Raw genomic sequence first — 27300 nt, 5'->3', positions numbered from 1 at the left:
CCGCTGGAAGGACGGCAGACACCCACTGTCCTAGGTATGCGAGTCTCGTAACTGTCTCATTCAGCGCGTCAGTCCTGATAGTTTACGGCTGGTTCTCTACAGACAGGCAATCATACCTTCCACCGAATATCACAGCCCTTTCAACATTTACATCTCTTTTTTTTTTTTTTTAAAGATTTTATTTATTTATTTGACAGACAGAGATCACAAGTAGGCAGAGAGGCAGGCAGAGAGAGAGAGAGGAGGAAGCAGGCTCCCCGCTGAGCAGAGCAGAGATCCCAATGCGGGACTCGATCCCAGAATGCCAGGCAGAGGTCTTAACCCACTGAGCCACCCAGGCGCCTTTTTAAAAGATTTTATTTATTTGAGTGAGAGAAAGAGAGAGAGAGAGAGATCACAAGTAAGCAGAGAAGCAGGCTCCCCGCTGAGCAGAGAGCCTGATGCGGGGCTCGAGCCCAGGACCCTGAGAACATGACCTGAACTGAAGGCAGAGGCTTAACCCACAGAGCCACCCAGGCACCCTTATCCTTTCTGATTTCTTAAAAACCATTTAAGATGTAATAAAAGTGGTTCTTAGCTCAGAGGCTGGAGAAAACCAGACAGCAGGCCGCAGGCGGCGGACCCGCATCCCACGGTACTTAACTCTGCGCTCAGCATAGGAAACAAGAGCGATGCAGTTGCGAGGCTCTTCACACACCGTCAGGACGCACTGGAAACCTGTCAGTGGGGCACACAACAGCCACAGGTTGCCAGCTGAGGCATTTGTGACCGTGCAGGAGCCGGAGGATCCAATCCGTTGTGCAGGCCAGTTTTCTGCCTTCCCCCTGCCAAAGTACCTCGACTCCGGGGCACGCAACCCAGAAACCCAAAGTTTCAAACTGTCTTCAAGCAAGGAGGTAACACTAGTAACAATGTAGCACGACTTGTCAAGTGAGTATGATTTACTCAGTGTCTCAGGTTCGGTAAAAATCACAGATTTAAGGAGCTGAACACTAGCGGCAGTAGCTGGAGAGATCCCCTTTGAAGCACCTGGTCCAAACTCTAAACTACAAGCCCACCGGGTCACCATCTTCCTGGCGTCCAACGAACTACTCGTAAGTCAACTCTTTTTTCTTTAACCGTTACATAAAAATAGCACCACTGGCAGACTCCTCTGACAGTTCCCATCCAGCCACCATCTGAATTCCCTCCCGAGCTTGTTCAAATACACATTCCCAGGTAGCAGCCCGAGACTCCCCTTCAGCTGCCCTGAGAATCTGCACTTTTTAAAAAAAGATTTTATGTACATATTTGAGAGACGCATGTGTGCACACAAGCACCAGTGGGGGAGGGGCAGAGGGAGAGGTGGACTCCCCGCTGAGCAGAGAGCCCGATGTGGGGCTCCATCCTGGGGCCCGGAGATCATGACCTGAGCCGGAGGCAGACGCTTAACCGACTGAGCCACCCCGTTTTTTTTTCACTGTAAATTTTATCGAGATAATTGTAGATTCACATGCAGTTGTAAGAAATAAAGAGAAATCTGACACATCACATTTCTTTCAATGGCTACATCTTGCAAAACTACAGTACAATATCATGACCAGGATACTGACATTGATACAATCCAACTTTCTTGTTTAGATTTCCTCAGTTTTATTTACTTTTTCATTTGTGGCACGTGCATTTAACTCTATACAACCTGATCACCTACGTGGATTCATGCCCCCAGAAGGAGTCAGCATATGGAACACTTCCATCGCCACAGGGATCCTTGTGCTGCCCATTTAGAGCCGGGTTCCTCCACTCTCCTCCCCTCCCTTCCCCCCAACCCCTGGTGACCCCAGGTCTGCTCTCCAACTCGACAGGCTTTTAAAGATTTTGTCTGGGAGAGAGAGAGAGACAGACAGAGAGACAGAGACAGAGGGGCAGAAGGAGAGGGAGAGAGAATATCTCAAGCACACTCCGCACAGATCGTAGAGCCTGACAAGGGACTTGATCTCACAACCCTGAAATCACGACCTAAGCCAAAATCTAGTCAGACACTTAGCCGATGAAGCCACCCAGGCGCCCCCCACCCCCAACAGTCTTTTAACTCGAAGACACTGCATCTGCAGAGTTGTGGCCGCTTTTTGTTCCTCTATCTCCATGATTATGGATAAACATCAGTCTTCTGGTGCAATTATCTCCAATAAGTAAATTTGGATTTTTGGTTAAACCAATAGGATTGTTCTCCTGAAACCCTCCTCCCTCCCAAAGTGACTCTCAAGGAACACCAGGAGCGACAGGATAAGAGATGCTAACCAAGCCTTATTAGAAACTGGAAAAGAATGGAGGTGGTCATTGACTGAGCAGAGGAAGATACGAGGCTTCTGCTGGCTCCGGAACCGGAGGGACCAGTCGCCGACTCAAAGGAGAGAAGTGACAGAGGCTTGCTCTCTGAAGAAATCACAGGAAGGCATACCAGGTCCAGCGGAGGTAGAGTGGGGTGGGGTGGGGTGGGGGGGGGAGGCAGGTCCTGGAAGCAAGGAACAAGGTGAAGTGAGACTCACACGGAATGGTCAGCTCCCGACTTCCCGGCCTCTCAGCGACAAGACTGCCGGCAGCCAGGTGAGAGACTGGGGGTTTCCTCTCCAGAGAAGTACCAGCTGGTAGGTAGAAAAAGCCTTTCAACACTAACCTTTGTGTGTGTGCGGGGATGGGCATCTCCTTCCAAACAGCCCAGAGTGAAGGTTATCGGTGTCAAGCCCTGCCAAGTCCATGACTGTCCCCGGCGCCGCACCGCCTCACGGGCAGCCGGCCAGAGATCAGCAGACATTGGAGGAAAACCTCCAACACGGAAGTCTAAAACCAAGTAAAGATCAAAAAGAACCGAAAGAAGCAGAGGATACAAAGGCCAGAGAAAATGCAGGAAATGACTAAGTAATACGCTCAGTAAAAGCAAAGAGACTGCATTGATCATAGAAACCAGCATTTATGAACGCTTAGTAAGTGCTGGGGACACTCTGAAGTATTCGACATGCATTACTCCGTTGAATCTTTCCATTAATAACGAGGTGGGTACTGTTACTGTCTCCATTTCACAGATGAAGACACCAAGAACAGAGGCCACGAGTCTTGCCCAAGGCCACACAGCTGGGGGGTGTCAGAGACGGGACGGGGACACAGGGCACCTCTCCACACGGCTCAAGAACCAAAGCCCTTCCTTGTACCTCCGCAAGAATATCGAAAACAACAAACTGAAGAAAGTTCTTGGATATTAAAAAATACGGCAGGATTTTTCACGCTGATAGGAAGGCAGGAAAACCACCTAGAAAAAGAAACTTTCTTAACAAGTAGAACTAATCAAAAATATGCAAAACAGAGAGGAAAACATGAGCCAGTGAGACGATGTGTCCAGAGGGCCTGATGTGTGAAACGGAAGGAGTGTGGACAGAAGCAGAGGAGAGTTCGGAAGAGTGAGCGTGAGAAAACGCGCCAGGGCTGCGGCATGGGTGTGCGGCTGCGCGTGGATCCACTGTGCGCCCGACTCCACTGAGCAGCTCACCCAAGGCCTCCCACACGCAGCTGCACCAGCCGACAGGAAAACCCTACAGGCTTCCAAAGGGGGAGAAGACCACCCCACACAAGAACGAGAACAGACACGGGTCTTCTCAACACCAGTCCCGGAAGCTAGAAGACACTGGAATGAGGTCTTCCAAGTTCAGAGGAAAGATGACTTCCAAACTGGAGCTTCATATCCTGCTGAATTGTAGGTTGGAAAAACACACACACACACACACACACACACAAACCCTGTTGTTTTTTAAGTCTAAAACAGATCAAGAGCAGCCATTTCTAACATTAAACACAGAGCTCTCACTGAACGCGGAGACACACTTCCTACCATGTGCGTGTCTATCTATACACACACTGTGACAAAGACCCAGACACGAGCTTTACACTTAGGTAGGTCTGAAGATCCAATCGAGACATTCTGAGTTAGGGGAAGGCCGCGTTTCACCTCCGGAAAACGCTGCGGCACCATCTCCCCCAGCTGAACTTCTACACATCCCGGGACCCCTCGAGCTCAGACGGAGGAGCTCGTGGACGCAGAAACCCGGAGACCAGACACCCACTCGCAGGGGAAGGCATACACTGCGGATGGCAGCAAAAATGACTGAGTCACGACTTCGCGAAACGCACAGACGTCTGCACGAGTAGGAGGTGTGGGTAGAAAACAAGTCCCAGAGGCCCACCTAGAGCATGGACCACTTCTGTGAAGCTTGAGAACAATAAAAACCAACAGCGGATCACTCAAGTACGTATCCAATTTGTGACAAAGTTTAAAAGGCAACAGAAGGATGACCCCCTTTGGCTGGTGTTTCTTTGCGGCCTGGAGATGGGAAAGGAGGGGGCCACGGAGGCAGACACCCAGTGTGGCAGGACTCTTGTCCCGGGGTCAGGCGGGGTATACCTCCATGTCCCTGACCGCTGTCAGGGCTCAGATGTCACACGTGATCCGCCGTACGCATGTGTATGTATAAGTTATGTGTATGTATAACTTACGTTATTATTTTCTCCTTCAAGAGACAATAAAATGGGGGAGAAAAGAACCAAGAAATTTGACTTCCAGGATTTCCATTAATGAAGCTGCTAGAAGATGGGTTTTCTCCACAGGAAGGGATAGAGGGACCCACCGAGGGGAGGGAGGCGCTGTTCCGGGCTCCTGGGCCTGGCAGTGCCCCCTGTGGCTGCTCCTGGGGAACAAGGTGTTGCTGGAGTGAACAGAAACACATTCCTAGGAAGCCGATGAGGAGAGTCGTGGGGCCCCAGCCGTACAGCAGGCCAGAGAGCAGGGGTCCAGACTGGAGTGGGAGGGGGGAGGACGAAGCAGGGCCTCAGAGGATGCCAAAAGGATGGGTGAGAGACAGAAGACCTAAGAGCAGGGGCACCTGGGTGGCTCAGGTGTTAAGTGTCTGCCTTTGGCTCAGGTCATGATCCCGGGGTCCTGGGATCGAGCCCTGCGTCGGGCTCCCTGCTCTGCGGGAAGTCTGCTTCCCCCCTCTCCCACTCCCCCTGCTTGTGTTCCTTCTCTCGCAGTGTCTCTCTCAGGTGCCTCCGGGGCAGGGGCAGCAGCGAGGCCTGGACAGACCAGCGGGGAGTGGCGAGAGCTTGTTTTTGTAGTAGGTCGAGTGACTTTCTCCACTATTTATGCATATTACTTAGACCACAAAAAGACTGAGAAAAATGTTCCCATACCTCAGACTTCAAAACTAGAGTCTCCTTAAAAACGATTAAAATCTTGGGGCGCCTGGGTGACTCAGTGGGTTAAGTGTCTCCTTTGGCTCAGGCCATGATCACGGGGTCCTGGGATGGAGCCCCACCTCGGGCTCCCTGGTCAGCAGGGAGTCTGCTTCTCCCTCTGCTGCCCCCCCCCGACTCATGCTCTCCAATAAAAAAAAAAATCTTTAAAGTGATTAAAATCTCAAAAAGGCCTTATGCATATTTAATGGTCAGTAGACTTCTTGTGCCTGTAAGTGTCAAAAATTTCCTCCCTGGGAAGAGCCACATAACCCAATGACACCATTACTCACAGGCAGGGAGGGCCTGGAGTGAGAGAGACCCCCCCACCCCAACCCAGAGGTCATCAGAGAACTCCACCCAGCCCGGATGGGAGCACCACCTGCCGGCCGGGAATCCACTCCCACACGGACTCTGTGAACAGCCGGGAAAACTTATTTTTATCTTAATTATATAACTCCCCCCCCCCACCCCCCTGGAAGATGTAGGTCCTTGCTGCTCTGTGTTCAGGATGAGATGGTGGAGAAAAGTGTGGTTTTCTTCAGTCCCCAGCAGCCCGCCTTGTTCCTCGCACCAAGCCAAAATCGTCTTCGAGCTGTTGGTTCTGTTCTCCGCAACTACCACAAATTAAGACCAGTTGCTGCTTCTCCACAGGGAGGGGGAAGCTGTGCCTCTCTGACCTCAGCTCCTACTAACTCCCTCCACCACTGCTGCACACACTCGCCTCCAACATACCAGACCCACCTTATCCCTTTGAACTGGCTCCTCCCTCCATCCAGAAGGTTCTTCCCAGATACCTCCACCGTAGCTCTTCTCTCCTCTTAGTTTCAGTGTCGCCTGCTCAGCAAGCCCGAGCACCCCATTTAAAACTGCAGTCCTCCCCCTTACCTCGTCCTACCTCCCCGCTTCGGCATTGTCGCCTCCTAACATAGTCCATAATTTACGTGTCGCGTCCGTGGTGTAGTATCTGTCTCTCTCAACTCGAATCCCAGAGGGCAGGGGCTCGTCTGCCGTTCTCTGCTGCACGCCCACATCTGGAGCAGGGCCTGGTTCGGTACGGGCACCCAGTCTACACCGCCTTGTGAACCCGAGTCGCCTTTAGCTTACCCACCCCCAACCCACCACTGCTCTAAACTGCTGTTGATATTAGTAAGCCCAGGCAGTGCAGAACCGTTTCTCCCCGGCTCCCCTTCTCTGAGCTAGCCCGGGTCACCTTTCCACTCTAGTTCACTGCGATATTCTAGAACTGTGGTTTTGTCCTCCGGCCTTGGGTCACCGGAGAATATGACAGACACATCTTCACTGTCATCATTCACAGAAATTCTGAGCATGCCACGTGACAGCCCTTCTCCCACGACGAGAAGCTTCTCACCAGGCTGGAGATGGTGCATTCATCAACCCTCTTTGAGGAGAATCAGTCGTTCATTCAGTCAGGAATGCTCCGTTCTGAATTATTTTCATGTTTGTATTTTATCTGGCCATAAGGATAACGGGAGAAATTTCTGTCAAATGCATTCTCAATGACTGACTGAAACTTCCCCCAGGAGGCAAGTGCCGCAAGAGCAACGTATAGCCGCTTTCCGGCTGCTGGGCCCAGGGTGGCTCTTGAGGTCGTGTCCACAGAGTCGCTGGGAGATCAGAGTCGGAACCTGTGTTGCCTGAGCTCAGCGAGGATCAAACGCAGACTCACCGGAGCTTCCAAGGATGCCCCCACCCCCGTGTCCCCTCACCCCGTCTCCCACTTGGACACCTTGATTCGGAGCGGTGACGCTGACAGGATGGGGGAGAACAGCCTCGTGCCTCCCGCAGAGGCTCTGCCTCCTCACTCGGTCCCATCTTCTACGACAACTGCCCAGTCTCTTCCCCTGCGGTGGCTGCCTATTTGTGCAAACGCTAAATCGTCCCCTCCTGCCATTGAACACAACAAACATATGGGTCCAAAGAGCTTTCCTTCGGCACAATTTTCCTGTCAGCAAAGCCGAGTCGGTTTATGACATCAGAGCCATTTCCCCCGAACAGACTGAAGTCATAGCCACGGGCTCATTCGAATGCCTACGACCGTCAGCTGCGGCAGCCGAGACGTAGCTTTTTAAAAACCCTTTAAAAATAATTGAGTAATGTAATCCTGCATCTTTATGAAAACGTTTTGGGATTTAAAAATATTTTTACTGTTACATATCTTCCTTGATACATTATTTAAATTCTTTTCCCGATAAAGCTGAATCCTATTTTTAAGCTATCACAGGAACCAGGCCGATAAGCCGGCCTTTCTGAAATCAGAGAGGAGGTCTTGCCAGGGAGCTTCCGTGGACCTCTGAACGGCGAAAAGGAAACGGACAGGACGCAGCGAGCCCCCTGAACTGCTCCCTAACGGGATCGGCAGGCGGCCCCCCAACAGCTCCCCAACAGCTCGTGACTTAGTGCTCTGCTCTGCACGGAATGGGAACAAGGTCCCCAGAAGGCGGCAGTAACGTCCACGGTCCGACCCCAGAGTGGCCGCCGTGGCAGGGAGGGACGGCTTCCGGGCATTAACCCAGGAAAGAATCAAGGGAGCCAATCTCAAGTGAATGCAACACGGAACAAACCTACCGTGGGATCCTAAGTCTTCACAAGGCGAGTCCTGCGGACGGACCGAGCCACAAAACAGATCCGGAGGATGGAGGGAGGGAGGGTGGCCGGGGCAGTGCAGCGACAGTCCAGTCGCACGTGGCGCGCTCAATGGGGACGAGCCTCGCCGTCTGGCCCGGCTGTGAACACCCTCCCAGAGCTGCTCAGTGCCAGGGCCCAGGAGGTCCTCGGATGCCACCAGCCTGAGCCTGGGGGTCTCCGGCAGGGGACACAGAGGACTTTCCTCTCATGCAGCAAACACAGAAAACAGAAGTGAGGAAACTAAGGACTGTGGGGTCTTCTGACCCCAAGCAGTGGGTTTTCGGGCAAAGCTTCCATTGCACACAAGGGGAAACTGAGCTAAGACAGGAGAAGCAGCCTGACCCAGGGCCCAGGATGGGAGGGAGGACTCTGAATCCCTGTGCAGGGCTCCTGACTCCAAGTGGAAGGCTCCATCACACTGTCTCCGGCATCTGCTCATAAGCGTGTCTGTATGCGTTCCGCTGCTGGCTCACACACCGGAGCTGGGGGCTGCGCTCATCACTTCTGAGCCCCACAGTGCTTTCCCAAGCTCAGTCATACAAGCCAGGACTCACAAGTAGCTGGGCACGCTGAACACCACTGGGCCAAGGCCGCAGCAGAAAGCTGATGGTGTTGTCAGAGGGCCATTTTGAAATCCCAGTTGCCAGACCCCATCCAGACCCAACCACCACGGGCCCAGAACTGCCTGACCAAACCAGGCGTTTCCCATGCAGTGCTGGAGGCAAAACGAAAATGAAATTGAGTTCTGAACCTCACTAGTACCTGACAGGTTCCACTATGCATTTCTCTAGCAGGCTCTAATAAATTAACTCCTATTTCCTATTTTTAAAATCATTTCCCAGGACACCTGGGTGGCTCAGTCGGTTAAGCAGCGGCCTTCAGCTCAGGTCATGAGTGTCCTGGGATGGAGTCCTGCATTGGGCTCCCTGCTCAGCGGGGAGCCTGCTTCTCTCTCTGCCTCTGCCTGCCTCTCTGCTTGCTCGTTCCCCCTCTCTCTCTCTGACAAATAAATAAATAAAATCTTAAAAAAAAAAAAAAGGTTAAATCATTTCCCAGTTTGTATGACAGGAAAGCCAGACAGCGTCATTTTTTTTTTTTTTTAAAGATTTTATTTATCTGAGAGAGAGAGAAAAAGAGCGAGACAGAGACCGACTGAGGGGAGGTGCAGAGGGTGAGGGAAAGGGACAAGCAGACTCCGCCGTGAGTGTGGAGACCGACACAGGGCCCGATCCCACGACCCTGAGATCATGACATGAGCCAAAAACAAGAGGCCGACAACTCAACTGACTGAGCCACCGAGGCGCCCCTAGACGGCTTCATTTTACAGACAAGAAAACAAAGCATAGGTCACATGCTTTGCTCTGGGTCCCGTATCACTGTATCAGAGTCAGGAATTCCAATCTGTGACTTTTCTCACCTGACCTCTCTGCCTGTTCTTGGTACATACATCCTACTCAAAAATCCCTGCCCAACAAACTCTTTCTGTAACAACAGAGAGAAATGCCTGTCCAAGATTCAGACGGCAGTACCAAAAATGGAACCTGCCTGCCAGTCTCTTGGGACAGGTCAGTGCTCAGCTTGATGGTCATCGGCAGTGTCCTTCCTCTGTGGTTTTCTTAACAGAGGAGATCGCCCTGTCTTCTTAGGATGAGAATATTCCAAACCCTTCCACTATGAAAAGCAAAACCCTCAGAAATGGAATAAAAGACCCAGCTCAAAACCTCTCCCTGAAATGCTGCATAGCCCACATCTGGTTATTACTCACTATTTCTGGTTAGAAAACGTCTTATTTGGAAGCGGTTTAAGCAAGTAGTGCAGTATTAGGAATTTCACAATAACTTGCACGCTTGTGTGAAACGGTCACAGCTGTGCTCCCTCATTCCACAGAAACATGGCCCGGAGACACATCTCCACAGAATCCCAATAAGCAATCACTGCGCACACCCAGATGGCCAATTTTATTGCAGGACACAGAGGCTCAGGCTACTGTGACGTTCTCTTTCCCCTTCGTTGCTCTGAATGCGGCAGAGCTGCAGCCAGCGCAGCAAAGACAGCAGAGCAACAGCGCGCTCCCGCCGGGCTCCCACCCCATCTCCGCAGCCCTCGCTCCATCTGCCAGCGCCGACCCCTCCAACCCGGCCTCCCCACAGTGTGCGGCCCTGACCGCTGGCTCTGCGAAGGTCCCCCATGAGCACGGTTCAGGCGCCCCTGAGATCTTTAGTGCCCCCGACTATGTCACCCGCCCTGAGTCGGTTTGGCCGGTGTTTCAATTCTCCACCAGCCTGTGACCAAAAGCCGCTCGCCACCACTGACGCCATCATCTGCTGCAGGGAGGCTGGGTAGAAAGGAGAGGTGTGGGCATTTATAAATATACTTTGAAATGCAGGCTTCAAATAGACGGCAGTGTTCTGAATATACAGTCCCCTAACTGCTGTGGGAGTCTTTAAAAAATCCACTTTCTGGAATATATTTGATCAGAAGTTCGTATTATCGCACCTCCCAGCTGTACGCCAGCGTCTGTTCTTTTCCTTCAGGAGATGCTCCGGCCACCTGCCAGGCCACCCTGGTCACACTGACGGAGGCTGAGCCCCGCTTACCCAGCACACTGAACGGGAACACAGGGCCGCATTCGGTTAGCCACTCGCACATCTGGTACCTCTGACTGACTGATGTGCCCCATTTGCCGCAGGGCTGGGACACGGACTCAGAACGCGCTTCCCTAACAAACCAAAGGACAGAGATACGGTACATGGGACTGAGAAGTAGCTCCCAGACTCAGGCACGTTGCTAGGTCACAGGACTCAAACTCCCCTGGGGACTTGACCGAGTCAAAGGGGGTCATCTTGTCACTGCCACAAGAGCCCAGTGACTGGTGTTCACAGCCCTGTTGTCCGGAGAGGATAAAAAAAAAGCCTAGGCCCCTGCACAAGGCAGTCTGGAACAGTCCCATGTCCTAAGCGATGCAGGGAACCCAGCTGCCTCAGTGTGGTCAGGTGGCCGCCCTCTCCCTGACAGCGAGTGTCCCCTGACTGTCACCCAGCAAGAGTGTGGACAGCTCGACTGCAGGGAAGGGTCTCGGGGACCTGCCTGTGCTGCTTACTGTCTGGGATGTCTCCTTGGCTTTGGGGAACCATGGGATTAGTGTTGCTGCCCTGCACGTGGCTGAAAACCCTTTTCTCAGGTCCTCGGCCGCAGCTTTGCTGAAAGCCACTGGGAGCTGATTTCCATAAAGACGCCACTTGGATAAACAAAACTTTGTTCCACCAGTTTTGTACGTTATTACCTTAAAACAACCAACCAAACACACACACAAAAACCCCAGCAGCACCACGGACCTCGGGCTGGCCTCCTGGCTCGCACGCCCTGCGCCGTCCTCGCGCGGGCCCGGCTCACCTTGGGGTTGGTGCGCTGCTGCAGCCTCCGCTCCTCCCGCTCTCTCTGCAGCCGCTCGAACTCCTCCCTGATTTCGGCCGGCGTTCTCCTCCGCTCCACCACCTGCGGGCACAGCAGGAGGACACAGTTAAGGACCCAGAAAGCAAGGAAGACAGACACAAAGAGCTGACAGGGTTAACTGGCGAGTCCGCGTGGCCTGGGGTCGTGGCCAGCGACGCCCCGTGGACCCGTGGACCCGGGCCCTGGGGAGGCGAGGCTCACGGTCACAACCCACTCAGCTCTGCCCTCATCGTCCCGTGGCCGTGCTTCTCCTCAGCTCTCCGGAGAGACGAGGCTGCAGGAACCTTACAAAGAACACGTCACCTTATTTTTTAATTTTCATTTAGTTTTTGAGAGACGGTGAGAGAGCGAGCTCGCGCACAAGTGTGGGGGGGGGGGTAGTGGCAGAGGGAGAGGGAGGGAGAGCATCTTAAGGAGGCTTTATCCTCTCCGGCCCTGCTCGGGGCTCGATCTCACCACCCTGAGATCAGGAGCCGAGCTGAAAGCAAGAGTCGGACACTTAACCAACTGGGTCACCCAGGCTCCCCAAGAACACATCACCTTAAGTCTCACGGTCTAAATTTCCCAATGGTCCCAGAACAGACAATAAACTTAAAGACGGAACCAAAGGGCAAAGGCCCACACAGCCCGGCCATCTCTCCCCAGTGCGCCGGGGCCATCGCCAGAGATGCCTTCTGGGCTTGGACCAAGGGGTCTTCGGCCATCAGGTCTGGGCATTTTTTGCAACCTTCCCTACTACACTACGATAGGACCCCGAGGACGTAGATGTCGGGTGCACTTCTGCACCCCCAGTTCTCGTACTGACGGGCAGACCCCCTGAACAATGATGTCGGATCAATGAGGAAATACGGCTTCCCGCTGCGGCTTTTCTTAGCGCGTCATGAAGCAGAGATTTCTAAGAGGCAACGGAAGGCCACCGTGGGCCTGAGAAAACCGCACCATGTGATTTTAGGGTCCAAGATGCCACGGCCTGTGAGCAACACCGAGATCGGGGTGGACAGCGTCCGGAGCTGGGCGGGGGGAAGCCCCGAGAGCACACTGCCTGTAGCAGTGGGAGAGACACAGAGGAGTCTTGAGAGGCTGCTCACAGAACAGCTAAAAAGGGAGGTGATGTGAGAAGAAGCAATCCTGGAAATCACAAGTTTAAAGAATTGTTTAAAAAAATACACACTTACAGCAAAAAATCAAAATAGTACAGGAGGATATAAAGCAAACAGTGCAACTCGCCTGTAGCACCCTCTTTCCCACCATCCCTCCCACAGGCTGACATCGAGTTTTTCTGTGTCTTCTAGACATCTCTGTGCACACATACGTGTGTGTGTATTCTAACACATAAATGGGTTATAGTTCAGGTTTTGTGCACCTCGGTTTTATTATTCAGCAATAAAGAAGAAGAAATATAAAAACTGGCTTATCCAAAAAAACACTGAGAAATGTGTTTACTACTGCTCTCAGGAAGTAAAGAGAAAAAAATAGAGAAACCTTTTTCTCCCCTCATAACCCGATACAACCAAGAATTACTAAACGGGGGCAGTAGTTCTCTTAAAGGAAGTTTTAAAATAAAAACACAAAAATCATCCAAGAACAAATAAATCAGTGGCACCAGTGACTGCTCTGTGGCCTCCCAGCACCATCCTCGGTCGTACTGAACGGATATGGAGGCTCAGCCCGCTGGTTCCCTGCAGTTGAGGCCTGAGCACTCCGCCTGCATTCCTAGCCTGGACTGAGCCGGGGGCAGAGCCGGGGCAGGGAAGCTCAGGGCTTCCGCTTCTGTAGCACCCCTGTCTCCCACCAGCTTCTCCCTTCAGCACAGAGAATAAAAGCCAAAGAGCTTCAGGGAGATGGAAGTTACCAACTACTCCACTTAACCATGAAGATCAAGAAAGATCAGGAAACAAGGATTTAAAGTGTTTTAGAAATTCTTCACGACCTCTGAACCCCAACCTATGATTGTGGAACCTGCCGGTGGTGACCTAAGTGCTGCACTACCAAGGTCAAGCAGGGTCTGGATGGGAAGCGCCTGCTGCACAGGTCCCGGAATAACCTGCCGGTTCTGCCTGGATGAGGTTTCCCACCGAGTACTCACGGTGTTGATAATGCAGACTAAGCACAAGTTTGACAAGCCAAGCTTTAACCAGCAACACAGACTCCATGAATATGCCTCTCTCCTGATATTTTTTAAATACAAAGATTTGTAAGATTTCAGGAGTTAAAAGACTGGAAAGCGTCAGGCTCTGCAGAGGCCAGAGCAAAACAAGATTTGTTTTAGAAATTCTAGAGCTGGAAAAAAAAAAAAAAAAGAAGAAGAAAGAAATTCTAGAGCTGTCTGACCTTTGCTGACTGAATTAGTAGCTGTGAATCCCTCTCTCTGCCCTACTCTGTGATAAGCTGAAGAGGCAAATATTACAAACGTGTGAAGTCATTCCGTTTCTAGTTAATTTTACACAGGTTTGGCAAACAGCTGGTGCATAATCAGAGCGGACTGCAAAGTCAAGGCGATTGGCACCTCGAGAGCGGTGAAGAGCTGGGTAGCGCAGGGCAGAGTCTCGCTTCCAAGGCTCCCGACATCGTGCGTCCTTTCGGCCCTTTCCACGCAGTGTAGGCAGAGGAGGGAAGGAGACCGAGACAGCCACACGTCACTTTCCTCCATCTCAGTCACCCTTGGATAGACATACCCAGGAACACAGTGCCCAGAACCACAAGCCAGATGGTGAACAGGGCAGATCATGTGCAGCCCCTGAATCTACACACCTGTCCCGTTCACCTTAACTGTTCATTCACCAATGAGGTCCGTCCCTGCGCTAGCCAGGAACACGGATCTGCCATGTGGAAGAGGGGGCAGGGATCCCTAAAAGCAAGGCAGCGTGGTAGAAGGACAGAAGGCAGGCTCTCCCACCCTGCCTCTAACCTCCTGGCAGCCTCAGGGGTGCGGGGAGGGTCACTTCACTTCTCTAAGCCTCGGATCCCTGCTACAGTGACGGGGTTGGACTACAGGATTCCTGAGGGGTTGTCTGGTCTGAAAATTCTGAGTCCAGCTACTTGACTTTGGCTTTGGAACAATTTTAGAAAATTATTCAGAACTTTAGAAAAATTACAAAGACAGTACAGGAAGTTCTCCTACACCCTTCCCCCGGCTTCCCCCGATGTTAACACCTCACACTGCCCTAGGACAGCGGCCAAATCTCAAAGCCAACCCTAGAGCACTCCGAGGAACGGAACCCAGACCTTCTCGATTTCACCAGCTCTTCCACTAACATCCCTTGTGTGTTCTGGGATCCGGTTTAGGCTCTGGCCTTGCATTTTGTCATCCCATCTCCTTAGTCTGTGAGAGCTTCTAAGTCTTTGTTTTCATGACCCTGACCACACTGCAGCTCTGCCTAATGAAGGCTGCTGTCATAGCCACTGTGAGATGGACGTCAAGGAGACAGGGAAGAGTGAGGTGTGGGTACCAGCAGGGCCTGCGGACAAAAACTAGACTGTGGGCAGTGTAAGCCAAAGGACGCGGTGGAACATCTCCCAGTGCTCCTGAGTCACGGGCTCTCCTCTCCACCGGCTCACCGTTACCAGCTTCAATGCCACCGAGCACTCCCAGCTCAAAGGTGAAGCTTGCCACTCAAGCCAATTTCATTTTCAACATGGGTATTGCACAAACACTGCTAACCAACTTGGGTAACTAAAATGGCTGGTTTCACAAGTGGCGATCACTTGTACGTCTGCATCTTCTTCCTTCGGAATCTAGCCGGAGAATGACAAAGCCTCTCAAAGATTAAAAGACAAAAAAAGGGCAAAAGCATAGGTGGCTCAACTGGTCAGGCATCTTAGCCCCCCTTTAAAAAAAATTTATTTGTCATAAAGAGAGAAAGCGAGAGAGAGCACACAAGCGGGAGGAGTAGCAGGCAGAAAAAGGCCGCACCCCACTCAGCAAGGAACCCGATGTGGGACTCCATCCCAGGACTCTGGGATCATGACCTGAGCCAAAGGCGATGCTTAACCGACTGAGCCACCTAAACGCCCTTAAGCATCTGACTCTTGATTTTGGCTCAGGTGATGATCTCAGGGTCGTGGAATCAAGCCTCCTGTCAGGCTCTGTGCTGAGTGTACAAACCACTTGGGATTCTCTCCCTCTGCCCCAAACCCCGCTTACTCTCTCTCTCTCTCTAAAACTAAACAAAACAAACCTTGAAACTGACTAACGGCTGAAAGCAGGACTTGTATCTTGTGCAGCCTGAACAAACTCAGGTTTCCTCCCCAGGGCCGGCCAGGCGGGCTCTGACATCTTGGGACTAGAGGCGTCTCAGGTGCTATGGTTTTGACAGCACCCTCCCTCCTCCAGCGACTGCCTGTATGTTCAGACTAACAGGTATGTGGCAAGCGGATACCATCAGCAATTAGAAAAGTTTAACAGTTGAAGAACACCAGCAACAGCGCGAAGGGAACTCAGCTGAAGCCGGAGAATCCGCACGTTACCCAGTAGGGGCGCGACGGTCTCCTTGAGGGAGTCAGGATGCCAGCCGCACAGAATGCTCTGGAGTGAGACCATTCCTGTGCAACACGAACAACGGGCTCCGTTTCTATCGTATGTTAGGCACCCACACCTTTCTTAGTAAATATCGGGGAAGTATCTTCATGTGCTCTTCCTTGAAGGCATTTTTATCTTCAGTGAAAGCTTAGTATCAATGCAAAAATAGCAAACTGCAAAAAAGCTTAGTTATCAATGAAAATAAAAAGCCAATTCTGATCGATGAGAACTTAATTTCCTTATAAAGTAGCTTACTAAAATATATGAATAGAAAAGTTTATCCATTCACCATCTGTGACTGCCTACATACTTTTAGAATCATTACTGTGTGTGTGGTTTTGCTTTGTTTCTAATGGGGAGATAATTTGGTTTGGCGATAGGAAACCAGGCAGTATTTTGTCAGGAAGACGTTATCCCGCCGCTCCATTAGATGGGCTGATGATGCTGGGAATTAACCGCCCAGACTCCAAAGGGGGAGCCTCCGGCCTTGCAGGGGCCCTGAATGCACCCATCCAAAACACAACTGACCCATGTGTTCAAAACACAAGGGAGCTTGACCATGTGCACGAAGGATGAGGAACAAGTCAGTAAATACGACAGGATCGTATTTTCCTTTCAGGAATGGAAAAATGTGAAGCTATCGGACCTAATACTTTGCTACAAGGAACTAACGTAATGTGAAGTGCTGCTGCCTCCATCCAGCCACAGGTCAGAACCCAAATGCACGCTGGAGCCAGGTGGGACACACGGACAAAGGGCGGGCCAGTGGTCAGATGACAGGAGGTTGTGAGCGCCGGGACGGTGACAGCATGGCCCACCCACGGGGCAGAGGCTCCTCACAGAACAATTCAGATATGCTACCAGATTTTCCGATTTGTCCAAGAGAAGACAGACAACTGGATATTTATGTAAAACCTCCCATTTTGATAAATGTTAGCAACTACAATTTACTGCGTGGGCGTCCAAAACCTGGCCGCAGGCAGAAGACGGCCCATAAGCTGCCATAAATATGAAGCAGCAGTGGCCAAGGGACTGGAGCCCGTGTGGCTTCTCTTGCACTCCTTCTCCAAAGGCCTGGAGAAGGCTCCGATACTAGTCAGAGACAGGCCTCCGGCTCGAGATTACGCACCGAGAGAACTTCAAGGGTAATTTATGCCCTTGCATATATGCCTTGTAATTTATGCGATGAGAGAGAAACCAGTGACGGCCAATTTAACGCTAACAGCCTCCCGCCATTTCTCGGGCATCAGAACCAAGTCTCTTTAATGAAATTAAATTCTAACATCTACATGTTCTTACAGCAACTTCAGAGTTTTCCTGCTAATTCTCATATTCGATTTCCCACTCGAGCCTCGGGCCTTCCTGCTGCAGACGGTAGTGTGGACGTGCACGAGGCTTGGGCGGAGGTGGCGTGGAGCACAGAACTGTGTGACTTTTGTGACTCTTCGTACAGCCTGGCTGCCGGGGAGAGCTGATTTCACGAAGGGCCAGTTAGCCCAGTAGTTCTCAACTGTACTGTGCTTCCGTTTCATTCACACGCACAGCACGTGACCAACAGGAACACGTCCCAGACGGGGTTGCAGGTAAGCTGGGGTGGAGAGAGGGCACAGAACTGTGCCACCCGCGGGGTGGGGGAGGGGGCGGCAGGAAACGCAGGTGAAGGCAGAACTGTGTTCTGCAGAAACGGTCTTCCATCAACCCCACAACCGGCCTGGGCCCTCCCTGGGGTTAGGAATTTCTGGCAGCATCTACGCCGTTAGCTTTTCACCCGACAGGTCGGGACACTGAGGACAAGCTGGGTGACTGACCTGCCCAGGTACACAGAGGTACGCAGAGGCACAGCCGAGCCTAGAACTCTGTCTCTGAGACCAAAAGACCAATGAGAACGGGACCCTGGCGCCTCTCGGTATTCTCCAACCCACGATCGCAGGGTGTGGAGCTGGAGGGCTCTTCCGGGACACAGGGTGTGCATTTTCTCTTACCTCCCATCCTTCCATTTCCAGTCCTCTCTTCCCATATATATCATAGATGGCTCTGGTCTGGGGGTCGCTGAGCACTGCAAATTCAGAATGACACATGCTAAGAGAGCACGGAATTCTCCCGTCAGAGCCGGAGACAACATCACCCGGTGAGCTCACCTCTTCCTCTTCCCTACCCAACCCCACCTTCCGTCCCGTGCCTCCTTCCTCCTAACTGCCTCTTAGATCTGATCTAGGATGTGCTGAAAGGTGGACACGAATGAGAAATACTGGATTTTTTGTGTCTCAGCTACTCTTAAATTGTGAGGTTCACCTTACAGGAGGCTGCTTCCGAGTGTCCCTAAAGAACAGTTGTTTCTAATAGAGCTCAGTTTCTGCCGTAGCCCGTAACGTACCTGGGCTGTTCACTCCAGTCTCTAAAGCCTGTTCAGACAGGCTCTGATTGTAGAAAAAGGTGATTTATTATTTGCTCTATTACAGAGTTTCACTAACTCTGAAGACAGGTTCTTCTCCCCAATCTTTCCTTTTTTTTATAAATCATTTAAAGACACAAACACCTACGGTGGCGGCCACGTCACCTAACTCAGTACATCAAAGTCTTTCAGTGAGGGACGGAGCCACTGGAAGGACGTCCGAACTGAACACCAGTGTCAGGAAAGCTAAGGGCCATTCCTCTTCTCCTCTGCCAGTTTGTGTTCAAGACCTTTGAATCTTCTCTCCCTTGAGACTTCCCATATATTTTTAGGCCTAATTAAAAAAACGATGTAAATGATTCTATCCATATTCAAATCTAATGGGGAAGAAGGAAATGCTGACCACTGGAAAATGCGGGAGGCAGACTTCTCGAGCTGATCTGGAGAATTTCATAGGGAATTACTTATTCACGGCTTTGCTTTGGTCTCCCCGTTAGGGTGAACACTGGGGCTAGCTCTGCTGCCGCAGCACTTACACCAGCTCCGCGAAGGTTTTCTATTAACTCTTCCCTGAATCTCCAGAACCACACGAATGGGCTGAGGGTGATCTGGACAGCAGTCAAAGTATCACAGCCGTTCAGCCCACATGATGCGACAGAAGGACCAGGCTCCTGGTCAGGACTGCCGTGGAAACCCGGTCTCACTGGAGTTAGGTGCGATGAAGACCTGCCACTGAGCTCAGACCCGCGCCACGTGTCACGGCCCGAGCGTTCCTCCTCAGTAAAATCTAATTTTACGGTAAAACCACTAAGTGAAATACAGTATATGCTCTTACGACTGCAATGAGAAGTCTTTATTCTCTAAAGAAACACGTTACTAATTTTTGGTCTGTCTAACCAAGGAGCAAATCACCAAATGGCTCTGGAATAAACAGCCTGTTTTACTTGGTGCATGTCCTAGGAGTAAATAAATATTTTTTAATCTTTCTTTTTAAAACCGTGGCAAAATATGCATAACAGAGAATCCATTTTAGCCACCTTGAAGTGTATGATTCGGGGTACTGAAGGCAGTTGCGCCACTGTGTGACCAACACCACCGTGTGACCAAGAGCTTTGCCACCATCTCCGACAGAAACCGGGGACTGATCAGCGACTTGAACGTTTTACACCCAACTATATCACAGAATTTTCTTTCTCTAGTACCTGAGAAGTAAGCAGAAAACCCTGTTACTTGACTACTCCCTGCTGGCCTTCTTAAGATCGTTCTCCTCCTTCTGTTAGAACCTTTCCTTCACTGAATGCTCTGGAGCCAATAAAATCGGGGCCAAAAAAAACGTTCTTGTACATCTTCTCATAACAAGAGAACAAAGGGGGCTTGTCGGCAGCGATCAGCCTTTTACCTCTACGAGTTCCCTTTAGAAGAAAGCCAGCGAGCGACTCACAGCCCCAGTGCTCCCTGCAGCCCAGCCCGTCCGCTGCTCTGCCTGCACTCGCGCTTCCCACTCACTGGACACATATTGATTTCTGAAGCAAAATACTACTCTTTCAAAGGACCCTGTCAGTAAAAAAACACTGACCTAACCCTCCTCTCTTATAACCGTCTAAGGACTCTCTTTCTGCCCCCTACAAATCAAGTCTCTTAAAAATCGAGCAGCTGCTTCCAGGGCGTCTGCGTGAAGCCAAGCCCTCCGCTGACCTTCATAAGCCTGGTGAACAAGGTTAAATAGTCGTTCTGCTTGTGATTTGAGCTCGGGGTCTCGGTGCTTGTCGGGATGGTAAAGCATACACAGCCTCCGGTACGCGGCTTTCAGCTCTTCAGAAGAGGCCTACGGAAAGAAAAATCCAATTAGAGAACAATCAATGCTCCTTAAATATTATCATTATCAGAATCAGCCTTGAAATGGGAGCCTGTCAGCCACTTTCCAACGTGTCTGCTCTCCGCACCCGGGACATAATGAAGTTATGCTTTATTGCTTCAATAAGGCTTCTTTTTTCCCCAGTTAATAAAGTGATCAATTATGGACATCAATAGCAACTGTGTTTCGCTGGGAAATGCTGCGATCAGATGTGTCTCTAATACTGGTTCACTGTGCTCTGAGCTGAAACAAAAAACGTCAGAGACCCGCTTACTTTTTAACCTAAGTTATTTGAAATAAATCATAACAAGGTACTCCTAACAGAAAATTGGCTCAGACAGGGAAAAAACTATACACCACTAGACAGCAATGCCATGCATCTTACGCAGTTTTCCAACAAAAGAAATGCAGTGAATATATTTGCCCTTAAAAAAAAAAAAATCAAAGACAAAATTGTAAAGCCAACACACGCCCCCGGTGCAACCTCTAATTCCAAAAGGCAGCGCAGAAAGCAGGCAAAAATCCTTTGCTAGCCTACAGTAGAAACAAAAGCCGTCCTTCCCAAATCCAAAAGACGCCCCCTGCCCCCGAGGCCCCAGTCCTCACAAGTCCTCAGCTGGAGGAAGAACACGTACCACGAGAGGAGCAGATGACACGGCGTAAATAAAATGGACTCCGTGTTTCAGCCACACAGAAGGGAGGGACATGGGGGTGAGGACAAAACCCACATTCTGCTTTGCCTGCCACACAGCCACCGAGAAGTTAGCAGGAACAACCTCCCTCAGAGGCCCTAGGAACACTGAGCTACCTATGTGGCTAGCCCGTCAGGCCTGTTTTTCGGACAGTATCGGATCTAATTTTGTATCAGCCTCAGGGATGAGGCTCTGGTCCATCAGAGGCGATGCTGAACAGGCAGCTCTATCCAGATGATCGGTCAAAGAAAGAACATTTTATTTTGGGAGTCAACTCCCTCACCATTTTGATCACAGAAGCCCATTTCTGGGTCGTCGACAACGTGCCAGAGGGGGCCAAAAAACCAGGCATCTGGGCAGAGGCCTGGGACCAAGTCTCAGAACCTGTATGTGCAGGGAGAGCCACCGCAGGGACTCATCAAGTGATCAAGGTGACAAGGAAACACGTTTGAGCATATTTTCCTATAATTTCTACAACTTTTCAGTATCTTCCAATTCCAGGACTCATGAAGTTTTTTTTTTTTCCCACTAAGGATAAAAGGCAAAACTTTAATGTACTTTAGTAGTAATTTCTGGCACAAAATTTAAATACTTTATATATGAGTATGTTACTCAGACGCTAGAAAATCGGCAACACTGTGCATGTTTACTGCAATTTTTTTTTTTTAAGACTTTTATTTATTTGAGTGAGCGAGTGGGGGGGGGGGTGGGGCAGATAGTGAGGGACAAGCAGGCTTTCCACTGAGCAGGGAGCCCGACTCGGGGCTCGATCTCGGGACTCTGGGATCATAACCTCAGCTGAAATCAGACGCTTCACCAACTGAGCCATCCAGGTTCCCCTACTAGAGGTTTCTTTCTTTCTTTCTTTTTTAAAAAAGACTTTATTTATTTATTCACGAGAAATAAAGAGAGAGAGGCAGAGGGAGAAGCAGCCTCCCCACTGAGCAGGGAGCCCGATTCGGGACTCAATCCCAGGTCCCCAGGATCATGACCTGAGCCGAAGGCAGACGTTTAACCATCTCAGCCACCCAGGCACCCCTCCACTAGAGGTTTCAAACAAGGAATTCTGGAGGCCTCCAAAGGAAGACTGCACGTGACTGGTGAGATGTGTCAGTCACACGTGCCCAGTGCCCCTCAGTGCCTTCTGGACAATGTTTTCACTTCTAGGCCCATCACTTCTTCTTCTGGGAAGGAGGTGGTTGGCTGGTGACCTCTCTGGGCCTTTCCAGCTGACTTCACATGATCTGTTATCCGGAAAGAGCTATCTGTGAGCCCCTCAGCCTGTGCTTTAAACCAGACACAGACCTTCGCTGCTTATTTGGACAGAGGCTCATCTACACGTAGTTTTAAATCAGCAGCTCCCTGAAGAGGGTCAAAGACCTTGTTAACTGAGTATCCCTTGTCCTCTTGCAATCAGGCAGACTTCTGCCCCATTCTAGCTCCCCTGCCTGCCTTCGTGCTCTTTGGCGCAGCCTCTGAGAATTATACTGTCCAACAACTTGCAGTTGGCTGCCGTCCCTCTTTCTCTCCATCTGCTCACCTGCAAGATTTCCTCTGTGGTGACACATCGACCTCCAAGTTTACTGGTGAAGAACACAGGCTTTTGGGGCAAATGAGCTTTCTGACCCCTACTGTGCTCATCCGCAAAAGGGTGAAAGTCTCCGAGATGGGGAGACCACGGAGTGAGTGCGTGACCACACAGGGCTTTCGCAGAGTGCCTGACCCAGAGCACAAGCTTACAAAGCGTGGCTCTTGTAAAACCTTTTCTTTGTATTCTCACCTTGCAGCTGTGGACACTAGTACCTCTCTCCCCAAAGTCCCTGTGAGGAGTAAAGGACGTACGACCCGTACAGTGCTCAACGACGCTGCGCTCACAAGAGGGATCCGATCACTCCAGCTATCATAACCCAAAGAGCAGCTCAGTACCCCCTGGAAAGCAGAACAGATTAGAGAGAAGGTGTTGCCCTGGCACGGGCTGGCAGGAGCGCTCAATCGTGAAGCAGTCCCTATTTGTGAAAATCCACCGAGCTGCACACTTACAACATGCGCCCTGTTCTAGATATACCTTCTGTTTCAATAAAACACACGAGACTCCATTGAAGACATGTGCATCAGTCAACATTCCTGTGTCTGCAGGTCTTTTTTCTTTCTCTTAACCCTGATTTCTTTCCCTGCCAACACCAATCATGCAATGCGTTTCTTGCCTCACTTGGCCAATATGTCCCCTGTACCAAACTCATTGTTTTAAGCAAATACTAGTTAACTGAATAAACCAGATCTCCCCCACGTAGGTTTACCCACGTGATGACGTAAGGGGGCTTGTTCCTTCCTAAAGAGCAATTACAGGTTATTTTCTTTCTGCCAATTTTAATCGTTCTTTCAGCATCTCCTAAGTTACAAGTGCATGATTAGACAGACCCGGCTGACTTCTAGCTTAGGCTGCTGTTTCCTAGTTGTTAAAATTAAATGAGATGACAAAGGGGGAGGGGGACATCTAATCTGAAAGACCTTCTGTAATCATATTAATAAATGACTTAATGTGCTATCGATTAAGTAATAGAAAGGAGAAGTTTCATTTTTAATAAATATTACATTCAGTAGAAGGTTAGATTGGACCTTTCATCATAACTGAAGAGCTGAGGTCACTGGGTCGATATTTCAAAATGATAAACTCTTTATCATAAAAAAATGGTATTATTTCAAAATCTGTGATATCATTAAAAATGAAACCTACAGCTGCACACTCGTTTCTAAAATTCTGTATAAAGAGGTGCTTTTAAGTCTGAAAAGTTTTGCAGCGCCTGGGGTTTCTCCCCTCGACTCAGGTCATGACCCCAGGGTCCTGGGATGGAGCCTCATGTGGGGTCCCTCCTGAGCAGGGAGTCTGCTTCTCCCTTTCCCACTCTCCCTGCTTGAATTTCTTCTCTCACTCTCCTCTGTCAAATAAATAAATAAAATCTTAAAAAAAAGTCTGAAAAGTTTCATCATCTCAATCATCTGTTTCTTTCTTTTATTTTTTTTTTTTAAAGATTTTATTTCTTTAGGGACGCCTGGGTGGCTCAGTTGGTTGGACAACTGCTTTCGGCTCAGGTCATGATCCCGGAGTCCCGGATCGAGTCCCGCATCAGGCTCCCAGCTCCACGGGGAGTCTGCTTCTCCCGCTGACCTTCTCCTCGCTCATGCTCTCTCTCACTGTCTCTCTCTCAAATAAATAAATAAAATCTTAAAAAAAAAAAGATTTATTTCTTTATTTACAGAGAGAGAGAGATCACAAGCAGGCAGAGACAGATTGGAAGGCAGGCTCCCTGCCGAGCAGAGAGATGGATGCGGGGCTCGATCCCAGGACCCTGAGATCATGACCTGAGCCAAAGGCAGAGGCTTAATCCACTGAGCCAACCAGGCGCCCCCACCTGGTTCTGTTTTTAATGTAAAGTCAATCTATTATAAATTCAACCTCCTAGATCATAAAACTCACAGTGAAAAGGTCCTCTGTGACCTGACCATAGAGTTTAGTGGTCTGTTAAAATGGCTGGATTTCATGCTACAGGAAACAAAAGAAACTTCTGCAATAAGGCACAAAAATAAAAGGCTTACAGATTAGAAATGAAAAAGAAGAACTCTGTATTTGCAGACATCACTTACATGGGAAATCATAAAGAACCTACAAAAAAGCTACTAAGTGATGTTAGCAAGGTCATGCGGTACAGAGTCACTACACAAACATCAATTTATTTCTACAATCTAAAAACAAACTTAAAAAGACAATACTGTTCAGAATACCATCAACAAACACGGCTTGCTCATGGATGGACATAATGACTGGGTTCAGGACATGTCTGCAGGTAACCCCAACACAGTACCAACAGGAATCGCAGCCTGGCTTTAACTACTATCAAAGACTTCTTGACAAAGTGAAAAAGCCCTGGACCTAACGGCTTCACTGGGGAGTTCTACCAGAAATTTAAAGAATTAATCTCAATCCTTCTCCAAATTTTCCAAAACACTGAGGAGGAAGGAACACTTCCAAACTCATTCCAAAGCTAGAAAAAGATAGCAGAAGAAAACCTTATGAACGCTGATGCAAAAATTCTCAACAGAACACCACTAAACAGAATTTAGCACACTAAAAGGATTATTATACACCGTGACTGAGTGGCATTTATTCCTGGAATGCAAGGATAGCTCAGCACAAATCAATATACTACACTAAGAGAAAGAAAAGAAAAAAACCCCATACAATCATCTCAATTGATGCAGAAAAAGTATCTGACAAAATTCAACACTTCATCGTGGTAAAAATATTCAACAAACTAGGAACAGAAGGACACTACCTGAGCATAATAAAAGCCATAAAGAACTCTTACAACAGAAGACAGATCTACAGTGAACATCATATTCAATGGTGAAACACTGAAACATTTTCCTCTAAGATGAGGATCCACACAAGGATGTCTGCTTTTACTTCTATTCAACATAGTATTGGAGGTCCTAGCCAGAGCAACTAGATAAGAAAAAGAAATAAATGGCATCCAAATTGGAAAGTAATATAATCTCTATTCCCAGACTATATGATCTTATATGCAGGAAACAATTCCACCAACACACAAAAAATTTCAAACTAATAAATGAATTCAGCAAAGTTGCAGGATACAAAGTCAACACACACAAATTAGCTGTATTTCTATACAGTAAAAATGAACTATCTTGAAAGAAAGAAAAACAGCTCCACGTACAAAAGCATAAAAAAAAAGCAAACCCTAGTAGTTAACTTAACTAAGGAGGTAGATTTTTTTTTTTTAAAGATTTTATTTATTATTTATTTGACAGATAGAGATCACAGGTAGGCAGAGAAGCAGGCAGAGAGAGAGAGAGAGAGAGGAGCAAGTAGGCTCCCTTCTGAGCCCGATGCAGGGCTCAGACCCAGGACCCTGGGATTATGCCCTGAGCCAAAGGCAGAGGCCTTAATCCATTGAGCCACCCAGGCACCCTGGTAGAAGATTTTTTATAATGAGAACTATGACATGCCACTGAAAGAATTAAAGAAGACCTTTAAAAAAAAAAAAAAAAGAAAGAAAGAAAGACATTCCACATCAATGTATGGGAAGACAGTATTATTAAAATGTCAATACTACCCAAAGCAACTAAAAGATTCAATACAATCCCTATTAAAATCCCAATGCCAGTTTTTGCAGAAATAGAAAAATCCCCCCTAAAATTTGCATGGAACCTCAAGGGACCCAAAGAACCAAATAATCTTTTTTTTTTTTTAAAAGATGTTATTTATTCGACAAAGAGAGATCACAAGTAGGCAGAGAGAGAGAGAGGGAGGCAGACTCCCCACTGAGCAGAAAGCCCAATGTGGGGCTCGATCCCAGGACTCGGAGATCATGACCTGAGCCGAAGGCAGCGGCTTAACCCACTGAGCCATCCAGGAGCCCTGAAGAGCCAAATAATCTTGAAAAAGAACAAAGATGGGGGATTTGTATTTCCTTACGTCAAAGCTTACTACAGAGTACAGTAATCAAAACGGTGTGGTACTGGAATAAAGACAGATGTATGGACCAAAAGGATAGGACAGAGGGTCCAGAAATACACACTCACATATATGGTCGAATGATTTTTGACATGGTGCCAAGACTACTCAATAGGGAAAGGACTGTTTTTTCAACAAATGGTGCCGGGAAAACTGGATATATGTTTGTAAAAGAATGAGTAGGACCCTTCTTCCATACCATATATAAAAGTTAATGCAGCTGACTTTTGTGTTGACTTCATATCATGTAACTTCACTCAATTCACTTATTAGTTTATTCACTAAAAATGGATGAAAGACCTAAACATAAGACCCAGAAGTGTAAAAGACTCGTAGCAGAGAAAACACAGGGCAGAAGTTTCATTACATTGGATCTGGCAATGATTTCTTGGTTATAACATCAAAGGCACAGCCAATAAAAGAAAAAAATAGACAAACTGAACTCCGCAAAACTAAGAACTTTTGTAAATCAAGGGATAATATTAAGAAAGTGAAAAAACAATCTAAAGAATGGGAGAAAATATTGGCAGATCATATTACCTAATAAGGAAGTAATACCCGGAATACATAAAGAACCCTTAAAACTCAACAAAAACAACCAACCTAGTTAAAAAACTGACAAAGGACTTAAACAGACATTTCCCCAAAGAAGATATACTAATGTCCAATAAGCACAGGAAAGGATGCTCGGTATCACTAATCATCAGGGAAAGGCCAATCAAAGCCACCCATTAGGACGCTACTACAGAACAAACATAATAACAAGTGTTGGCAAGGATGTGAAGAAACCGGAACCCGTGTACACGACTGGTGGGAATGTAAGATGGTATGGCTTTCGTGGAAAAGAGTGTGGTAGTTCCTCAAAAAAATAAAAACAGATTTACCATATGACTCAGCAATCCACTTCCGGGCATAGAGCCAAAAGAACTGGAAGCAGGGTCTCAGAGA

General features: G+C 49.0%; 1 protein-coding gene across 2 annotated transcripts in view; it reads right to left on the bottom strand.

Moving 5' to 3' along the window:
- The window catches only part of DNAJC11 (DnaJ heat shock protein family (Hsp40) member C11), a 67379-nt gene that overhangs the window by 26031 nt on the left and 14048 nt on the right, over positions 1-27300 (bottom strand). For both annotated transcript variants that reach the window (XM_032302066.1, XM_032302067.1), the window contains exons 2-4: positions 19968-20097; positions 17863-17936; positions 11302-11403 (exon numbers count right to left, since the gene is read on the bottom strand). In XM_032302066.1, coding sequence (XP_032157957.1) covers positions 11302-11403; positions 17863-17936; positions 19968-20097 — 306 coding nt within the window. The remainder of the gene's footprint in view (positions 1-11301; positions 11404-17862; positions 17937-19967; positions 20098-27300) is intronic.

This window comes from Mustela erminea, chromosome 10, assembly GCF_009829155.1.
Source record: "Mustela erminea isolate mMusErm1 chromosome 10, mMusErm1.Pri, whole genome shotgun sequence".
Lineage (NCBI taxonomy): Eukaryota > Metazoa > Chordata > Mammalia > Carnivora > Mustelidae > Mustela > Mustela erminea.
The sequence above is the reverse complement of the archived record's forward strand: the minus strand, read 5'-3'. Positions and strand labels throughout refer to the sequence as shown.